A 9,035-nucleotide genomic window follows, 5' to 3' on the forward strand; every position below is an offset into this window, starting at 1 on the left:
ATATCTGTCCATTTTTTTGAAAACATTGACTTTTTAAATAGTCTAAGGTTCGGTTGTGGAGAAAATATATTGCAACATAGGCAAGGCGCCAGACATATTGTGTTCATATAGGCAGCACTACCTAAGTCGTAATGGTTCAAAGTGCCAGTCTATGTCTTTGTTTTGTACACCTTGATTGCGCAACAGGTCTTTGGAAAGGACATGCTTCTGAATGTCACAGGCTCTCCAGCTGGAAATGCCAGTTCACATTTAGGCAAATCCAAAATGAATTTGATCTTTCTAAACTTCTGCAGATTAAAATGTGAGAAATATTTGCAGAATTGTAGCATGAGCACGTAACAAAGAATTGCACATTTGCATTCATGCTAATGTGGGGGGTAAGTCAGCCCGTGTAAGTCCTCAAGTAATGAGGAAAGATCACCAAAGCACAGTTAAGACCAACAAGACACAAGGCAACAAGTTGAGCAGAGACCCAGCAGGATACCGTGCCACTAAGGGTGAGACTGTGACATACACCTGCTCACCCACATCGAGCAGAACGCTCCCCGTTGGAAGTGACTGCAGGAACCCCAGAACATGAGGCCAGGGTTTGTGCCTCGTCTGGCTGAAGTGGCCAGCGATGCTGTCGTACACCTGGTGGACGTGGGTGGCCTCTAGGTGAATGGCCTGGAGGTCAGAGGTCGGCAGGGAGGGAGCAGTTGGAGCTGTGGGTTGGGGGTGAGAGGTCGCGGCAGCAAGCTGGGTGTCACAGCGACTGGGGTAAGCTGCAAAATCGAAATTGCAAAAATGATTACGTTAAAAAATATTCCTTGAAAAAACACAGATCAATCTTGTCATACTTTTGGAACGGACGCTACAAAAATTCAACTGCATGAACAGAACTAATTTTAACTTCCAAACATCTAGTACTTCAAAATTTGATCAGGCTTTGAACAATTTGTCTTCTTGAACTTGTGTTTGTCAACTACAAAATGCACACTTTACTAGTTCTGCATGCACCTTTGATCTAAAAATATGGGGTAAAAAGTATCTTATTTCCCTTCTACAGGTATGCCGCCCCTTTTTTCTCCAACACAAGCCCCGCCCTTGTTTTCTTCTCACCACAATGACAAGGAGCTCCCCTGACAGCCCTGAAGGTCAGTGACCTCCTGACCCCACGTTGCATCAATGTAAGTCCCTGGTCATTCTCTGTGACTTCATCAGATGTGGTGCCACTCTTAGTTCCATCCATGTGAGCAGGAATGACGTCGCTTTTTCTCGGTGTGATCCTGGAAATTTGGAGTTCATATTTGACTAGGTAAATTTGGTGTCAAATGTTTAAAAAATTGGGGTAAAAATGTCAAAAACACTTTCTGAAGAATCACATGCAGGGGTTCTTTCTGTTCAATAATCAACACTTGTGACCAGATCGAACAAAATGAGTCTTAAATATCTTTTTTAACTTATCAGTAAACTGCTCATTTGAGTAGCTCTTGTGACTTACAATGATTTTGCTATGTTGGATCACACTGACTATTGACAGGTAATTCTGAAACCTTTTCTTATGAACAACATGGGAGTGAAATCCAATGTCATATAACATGTACAGTGTACATGTACGTTCCGTAGCCCTTATCAACAGTCTTTGGAAATGAAATTTCAAATTTTGAGATGACTTATCTCACCCATGAGACCAGAGGTATCTTGCTTCTCCAGTCATGATCAGCAGACTGCGGCGCGGTAGAAACACTGGCACGTGACGGCCAGCGACGGGGTTACTGAACTCCATGAGAACCTGGCAAAACGATTGCAAACAACTCTGTTACCCTCCCAGATCCATCAGTATCCGCATGGAGGGTTTTGAAGGGTTTTGCAGGATTCAGGGAGGTACAGCCCTACCACTACATATATTTCTTTGTGCAGGATGTAATGCTCAAAGTTGAAGTACATGTAAAAAGAATGAACCAGTGGTTTCTGCAAAGTGGAGAATTTTGGAGGACCGAGGAAGAATCCCATAGCACAAAATGCAAAGGGAATTAACTGTTGTCTTGCAAATAACGTAAGCTCAACAAAGTTTCAAAACAGCAGAGCAGCGTATACATTTGAACCCTATTTCTACACCATGCCTCCAAGAGTGACACTTCAAGATTAGAAAGAGGAAAGCAAGTCTATGCAAATCTCCAGAGCTTTTCAAGATGATTAATGCTCCAGGTACTTTGCTTCCAAGTTTAAATAGGAGAAACTAAGACAATATCTCGAAAGATATATGTTTTGATACATCTGTTTTCAAACCCTTTGGAGGTCATGACAATTGAAAAGAAAACTATAAGCTTGTAGGTATGCTTGTGCCAAAAAATATTGTAAATAAATTTCCCGATGACAGACCTGTGAGCCTAGGCTGAGCGAGATGATGGCTTCCTGGAACGCTGAGTGCGTGTCCACATGAGGAGGTATGCCTACAAGACAGAGTGGAAGTTGGGCAGGAAAACAAGTCCTCACAATTATTTTGTTAATTCTGTTGTATGATGAGCCAGTTCCGTATTGCAAAAAAAGACAAGGTTGCTCCAGAAGAAAGTCCCTGATGGCATGGTCTCAACCGTGTTCTGAGCATATGAATTCATACATGACTCTGCTGATAGGGCTGACCTTGCGTGCATAGTGATGCTCTCTAATGACCCACAAATTGAGTCTGGATCTATTTTCATGAGTCTTGAACCAAAGTTTCAGTTTTCCTCCCACTTCAAATTCTAAGGATTTCTTTGTTTTCTTCTCTTCACAGGTTTCTCCAAGCTTGACAACTACAGCCAAGAAGGCATTTATGACAAGCCGTGATTTCATATCCACAAATGGATAACTACCTCCATCGTCCACTATGTGTGGAAGTAACCTTTAAAGCCTTAAAGAGAGAAGCTAGAGGGGGTCCTTTCTGCTGGGTACCTGTGCAAACCCAAACTGTACATTCCAACAGAAAGTGATCGCACATGCTCAGTGCGGCTCGTGCCAAGCACGTATAAATCTGCGCATGCAAGTGATGTATCTCCAGCAAAGTGACGTCCCTTGCTTTGTAAGAACACGCCATCTCTCGCTCACGTGTGAAGCAGACACATTTTTTTTTTCTTACCTTGACCAGGCTGGTACTCATTGATGGTGATCTGGTCTGGTTTGTTCTCCACTAGCCCGGTTGCCATGATTCTGTCAATGATGTCAGTGTACAGTGGCGGTATGGGGTCAGGGAGTGGACTGTCCTTGTCAACATTGTTAGTGGCGTAGTTAAACTCGTAACCAAAATGTCTGACTTTCCTGTGCTTCAAAGTCATCCGCACTACAATTAAAACCAAAAGACAATATCAAGTTCTGTGAGGGCACACTTCACACGTAGGTTTTAGTCTTGTTCAGGACAATTTTGCATTTAAAATCCTTGGGCGGGGGGGGGAGAATAAGCACTGATCAGCAACAAACTGATAAACAAAAACCATTGACAGTGACGAAGGAAGTCAGTGTCGAGGTTTTATTGTTTGCAAATTGGCAATTCTTTATCCCTTTCCTATTCCTTTCATTTCTTTGTTTTTTTCTGACTTAATATGTCATTTTGTCTTGGGGGAAGGGAGGGACACCCCCAATGTCTCCCTTTGCAATGGCCACGGAAGAAGGAATTTTTTGTCGCTGTGATGGACTCGACCACAATGCTGGGTCCCGCCCATCAGACGGAATGCAGGATGGGGCTGCACTTCTTACCCGCCTCCTCGGACTGATCTCCCTCCTCCCACAACTTGTCTCCAGTCAGTGCTGCCTCCGTCTCGGCACTGATGAAATCTTCCAGCAGGATAAGCCCTGGGGGTAGGCTGGGGTGGCTTCTGCTCATCTTGGGACGTGGAACTGCAACGGCGAAGTTTGGACCAGTTTTATGACGCACACTGTTCATAGTGGGGAGCTGGGTCCAGTGGTAAAGGTTTGCGACTTGTGATTGAAAGATTAGAGGCTCGAATCCAGTTTCTACACCATAATGAAAAAAAAACCCTTTCCACTGAGAGCTAATGGTAAAAAAAAGTGCCTAACTTTTCACCGATTCAGTCAAGAGTCATGAAAAACATGTATTGGCTAACTTTCCAGTGGGGAGCTGATGGTCAGGGAAATATATGCCCATCCATTGAGCCAGCTGGATGCTATGAATATATTTCAGCAAACTTTTCTGCCAGCAGTGGCATAGCCACCAGGGGGACATGCCCCCCCCACACACAAATTCCTGATGCCCCTCCAGGTGGCCCCTCCCCCTCTAAAAAATGGATGATTGGATATTGAATATGGCTAACAAAGCTTGCCCCCCAAAAAAACCAAACCACTGAAAGCTGGTGCCCCCCCCCCACAACTATAAACTCTGATGCACTGAGGATATGGACTTCACACTCTCATGCCCACATGGGATTTCTCAAATACAGAAATAAAGTATTTGAAGTATTGGAATTTTGGAAAATGAATAAAAACTTCAAAAGAGTAGTTCACCAAACTTTTTATGTCCTGTCCTTGCCAACTCATAAGTCAATTATATATAACGGGTTTGCCCTTACCCAACGTATATTTATAACTCATAAATCTTGATAACTCATAAGTCGTACGCAGGTTTCTAGTGAAGGATGAATGATTTGACCTAAACAAATTTTAACACATTTCATTACCTTCGTTGATGAAGGAGAGATACAGTATCACAGCCGCACTGGGTCCACTTGGTGGGCGGAGCTGCCATCCCTGGAGGCGGTCGTGAGCTGCCATTGCCTCCTGGACCGATGCATAGCAGACAATGCTGTACGGTTTCCCTGGCAACATGACAATGTCCATCAGCTGACCGTACTGGGCGAAAAGTGATTTGAGGTCACTCCGACTAACCCCGTTGCCTAGTCCCCCATTTCCAACGATCAAATGCTTCGAATAAATTCAGACAGAAGAACTATGCTTAGTTAGCCTAATGCACTGCACTGATTGGAAAGAGTTCCATATACAGACAACACTTGAAGCCGTGCACAAACCTAGGAGACTTGTCTGAACTGAGTGTTTTCTAAGTAAATGCTTCAGAGTTTTCTCTGCCAAATTTCACTTTTTAGAACATGCTATCACTTTTTGATGGCTGCTTTTTATTTATGGGAAAAGCAGTATTGTCCATATATGGAACTCTTTCCCTTTGATCTTTCATAAAGGCATAATTTACTGGAGTTCCACACACAGATATCACTAAGTTTCCCCTGCGCTGCCATGCCTGCAGTGGTTTTTCAGTCAACAGAATAATATGTCTTACAAAGTCTAAGGAAAATATTGAAGCATTTACCTACAAAACAGTAACTTCTTTTTTTTTCAAGCCCATGTCATGGGGTTGTGCAAAGGATGCAACTTGCAAGTGATGACGTCCAGGCACGGAATTCTCCTGATTTTATTTAAACACTCACAAGTCTTGACAAGACAAGTGATGTAACTTGGAAGGCTAAGTAGTACTAGTAGTAGTATAAGTTGCTTCAAACATCTTCAAACAGGTCAAGAATTTACATGAACGATTGGGGCCGATTCATGGTCAACTTTAAATTATCATCGACAGCCAAAATAAAAAGCGATTTTTCTTCGGCGGGTGCCTCAACAGAAACCATTTACCAAACCAACGAAGTCACAAAAGGTACCAGATCCACATGAATGACACAAAATCTCAACGTAACTCACGTGCATCGTTCTTATTTAAATTACCAATGATCGCATCCTTACTTTCGTTGGTGAGTTTGTTGTGTGGATGCCTTCATGTCGCAGGAGTGTATGCCTGGATTTTGCCTGTTTCCGAGCCAATTTCTTCTCAGATTTGGACAGTTTCCCCTCCGGCGCATTTCTCCCGTAAGTTACAGAAGTGCCGTCTGCCATAGTTGTATCTGTGGCCTCTTGAGGGCGCTGTTGTTGTCTGCCATTCTTGAGGCTTGCTGCTGTCTGCTTCATCATTTTCATATGCTTGATTATTACATTTTATGTATTCAGGTATGTAGAGATAGTTTGACTGAGGTATTCTTTTGGAAAGAGCAGGGGATTGGAGTAGGTCATAGATATATCATATTGTTGTATCCTGATACAGTTTTGGATTGCTTAGAATTATACAAACAAGTCTACTGAGACTGGTAGTCCAACATTTTGGATGAAAATTAAATTAATATTATTAGAGCGAGATAAAAATAGGCCCTACACCGTATACACAGGGGACCCAATTTCAGTCAGGTCCCCCAACGTAGTGTGTTCATTTGAAAATGTTTAATTTAAAGAACCAGATTCTATTTTACAATTTCTTTCTAACCCCCAAAATCACCTGGTACCGTCCCACTGCACTGACTGGGTTTCAAATGTACAATACGTTCAGGAATACGACTGAAATTGGGTACCCAGTGAAGACGGTCTATTGGAGTTTATTTCATCTCACTTTTGGATGTCTGTCTTTTTATCTTCAATAATTGACTTTCATTTACATCGTGACAAAAGGCAACAGAATGCAACATTCTTCAGATAAATGCTTCCACAGCTCAGCCCTACAATTTCCAACAATTTCCACACACAATTTTGAGACCCGTTTTACAAGTTGTTTAGGCCTTGGCCTATTTCATTTTTTAGGGGAAGAAGCAAGGGGAGGGGAAAGTATACATCAGTGTCTGATTGGTGCTGTACAAATGATCTACTGTTTTTCCGTGAAATTTATCAACGAGAATATCAGAGTGTGGTCAGATGTCTGAGGCAAATGAGCGGATCGAGACACTGATTGGTCATTTGCAGGAAAGTAGCCAAAGTCAGGTAAGGCTTAGACCCGGTTAGGATCCAGTTTTTGTGTTTGGTGCAATCAGTCGATTAGCATGATTGCATTTATCAGGTTGAGCTATCAGGCGATCCAGTACAAAATACCAGACAATACTTCCCTTTTTAAAAACAATCTTCCACAATTACAAATTAGAAAAGTCAGTTGGCTGATTGTAGAATTCTTGACAAATGGTGCGATAGTAAGCCTATCAATAGGTTGCACAAAGATTGAGTTATCACGCAGATCAACGGATCACGCCCAACTTTTGACTTTTGTAGGAGAATGCATTTGCAGCCTTATGAGCACTGATCTAGCCAAAGCTCCAGTATAAAGTCCACTCAAGAAACTTAAGTTAGGATGTTCAAACAAGTAGACTTGATACCCAGATATGCCAGCTGTTCAAGGCCTACTGAGCTCTAGTTGGCAAGCTTTAAATAACGGCCAAAATTTTAGCTGAAATTTTTGTGTGCAGTGCCAAATGAATTTTTTTCGCTCACCGCTTTGTTGGGACCGTAAGCATCATTAGTAAATATGTGTGTCTTGCCTTTTGGCTACACAGGTGACTGACATTGGAAACTCAACTTCACACCAAAGATCAACAAGTTTCCCAAATAATTTGTGGTTGTGTTATAGTTGTTCCCATGTCCTGTCCAGCTGAATGAAACTGCCTCTCCAGCCATGGCTGCCAGTCCTCTGACCACCCATGTCCTGGACACAGCACTGGGCCGACCGGCTCGGAACCTCGGCATCACGGTGTCGTACCAGAGACCCAACTCGCAGGAATTTGATCTCATTGCCAAGGGGTAACTTGACCTTGCGTAACCTACAAAGCCCAGGAAGCTGTGTTCTTTTTATTCTCATTTGCACCCTCCGGAGAGCAAAATTGCCGTCTTTCTCAGAAAAGAAATTCTTTTTGAAATTTAAAGGCATGAGATCTGCCAGATTTGTGTCTAAAATCCGTCCTTTGGAAAGCTTTATTTACATTTGCTTTGAAAGATATTTCCACTACAGAAAATAAGTCAATATCGGAGCTAGCGCAGTTCACCACCATACACATTTTGCCTCATTTGATTTGTTAAAAATCAACATTTCAGTGTTCAACATCAATTTAACCTGTTGAAGAATGTGCCCGTGAAATTGGAGCTATGTGTCGTATCGACAGTGTTTACTTTGTTTGTGAAAAACCCAGGGCAACCAACAGGGATGGCAGGGCTCCTGGCCTGCTGACCCAGGACCAGTTCATCGCTGGAGTCTACAAGATCAAGTTTGACACCGGCAGCTACTTCAAGTCCATCAACACAACAGGATTCTACCCATATGTGGAGGTAAGCAAGAGAAATCTTTCATTTTTAGTTGCTGAAAGACTGGAATTGCAAAGCAATGTGGCTGTATCTACAATACAATTTTGGGGGGGTTACAAAATTGTCAAACTTGCCAGTGTAATAGTCAAGTTCTTACACATCAATCACAAGTCAAAAGGTCATAAAGGGAAAGAATTGTAACCGGGCTTGTGATTTGACCTGACATTGATTTGCGTTGACAACTAGCGTTTAGTGTGCTATGGAGAATTGTGCCTGCCCCCAGATTTGTTTGAGCCATTAGTCGGAAGTTTCAACCTCGGCAGGGCCTCTTTCTAAAAAGTTTGATCCCTTTTTTGAATGTGTTTCTGATAGTAATTTTGCCATTTATTGTTTCTGTTTGTGTATTTTTCCAGGTTGTGTTTGAGATAGCTGATCCTAGTCAACACTACCATGTGCCATTGCTTCTAAGTCCGTACTCCTACAGTACCTATAGAGGGAGCTAGCCTGTAGCACTAAGGCATTGAATGGGGGGAGGAGCTTGGAAATGTATTGGGGGGCTGTGACATATACTTGTACGTACTCCATTCGCAGTAAGCCTTTTGCGAGTTAAATTTGAATAAAATCTGGCACACTGAGTTCTTTAAATTTAACATAAAAATTTGAATTCTCCATGCTAAAAGACACTGTTATCATCGGAATTGAACTTTTACTTCAAATGAAGTTGTCTTTCAAATTTTCATTTTTCTTTTATAAATATTTCTTTTGCTGTTTCAGAAGCAGGATTTTTGACAACCAAACAAATGAAATAATTTACAAACTTCTTTAAATATGTCAATTACATATGAAGACACCAAATAGTAAAATGCTTGCCAATTTGATAATGATTCAATTATCAGCAGTTTGTATTTTGCTGCAGAAATTGTTGCCATCTGAAAATGATTATTGTTCAA

The 9,035-nt window shown here is 42.0% G+C and overlaps 3 protein-coding genes across 10 annotated transcripts in view; 2 read left to right on the forward strand and 1 right to left on the reverse strand.

The window, feature by feature from the left end:
* The window catches only part of LOC110977185 (tRNA (carboxymethyluridine(34)-5-O)-methyltransferase ALKBH8-like), an 8,303-nt gene extending 2,405 nt beyond the window's left edge, over positions 1-5,898 (reverse strand). The window contains exons 1-8 of one of the 5 annotated variants that reach the window (XM_087130713.1): positions 5,722-5,898; positions 4,653-4,896; positions 3,715-3,972; positions 3,101-3,301; positions 2,365-2,435; positions 1,665-1,774; positions 1,102-1,268; positions 525-764 (exon numbers count right to left, since the gene is read on the reverse strand). In XM_087130713.1, the coding sequence (XP_086986839.1) occupies positions 525-764; positions 1,102-1,268; positions 1,665-1,774; positions 2,365-2,435; positions 3,101-3,301; positions 3,715-3,972; positions 4,653-4,896; positions 5,722-5,871 (1,441 nt within the window). In that variant the 5' untranslated portion in view covers positions 5,872-5,898. The other 4 variants (XM_022231078.2, XM_087130722.1, XM_087130732.1 and 1 more) reach the window with 4 other exon arrangements.
* Positions 5,899-9,029, forward strand: LOC147800129 (5-hydroxyisourate hydrolase-like). Of its 4 annotated transcripts, none has more exons than XM_087130754.1 (5): positions 5,899-5,981; positions 6,678-6,780; positions 7,418-7,587; positions 7,974-8,109; positions 8,499-9,029. In XM_087130754.1, the coding sequence occupies exons 2-5, from the start codon at positions 6,715-6,717 to the stop codon at positions 8,586-8,588; spliced, it is 462 nt and encodes a 153-aa protein (XP_086986880.1). In that variant the 5' UTR covers positions 5,899-5,981; positions 6,678-6,714; the 3' UTR covers positions 8,589-9,029. The 4 variants fall into 4 exon arrangements, with proteins under 4 accessions (XP_086986880.1, XP_086986891.1, XP_086986873.1 ...); XM_087130765.1 differs by having other exon boundaries at positions 7,439-7,587; XM_087130747.1 differs by having other exon boundaries at positions 5,901-5,982; positions 6,604-6,780.
* Positions 5,904-9,035, forward strand: part of LOC110977186 (5-hydroxyisourate hydrolase-like) — a 39,850-nt gene continuing 36,718 nt past the window's right edge. Inside the window, exon 1 of the mRNA XM_022231083.2 lies at positions 5,904-5,982. The gene's annotated coding sequence lies outside the window, so the exon portion shown is untranslated. The remainder of the gene's footprint in view (positions 5,983-9,035) is intronic.

Source organism: Acanthaster planci, linkage group LG02 (genome assembly GCF_054643075.1).
Source record: "Acanthaster planci isolate LZ-2023a linkage group LG02, COTS_SCS, whole genome shotgun sequence".
In the NCBI taxonomy this organism is placed as follows: Eukaryota; Metazoa; Echinodermata; class Asteroidea; order Valvatida; family Acanthasteridae; genus Acanthaster; species Acanthaster planci.

Coding starts and splice junctions, on each gene's coding strand:
- LOC147800129 (XM_087130754.1), top strand. CDS start 6,715: ATGTCTGAGGCAAATGAGCGGATCGAGACACTGATTGGTCATTTGCAG. Junction 6,781..7,417: donor AGGAAAGTAGCCAAAGTCAG/GTAAGGCTTAGA, acceptor GTTGTGTTATAG/TTGTTCCCATGTCCTGTCCA. Junction 8,110..8,498: donor GATTCTACCCATATGTGGAG/GTAAGCAAGAGA, acceptor GTATTTTTCCAG/GTTGTGTTTGAGATAGCTGA.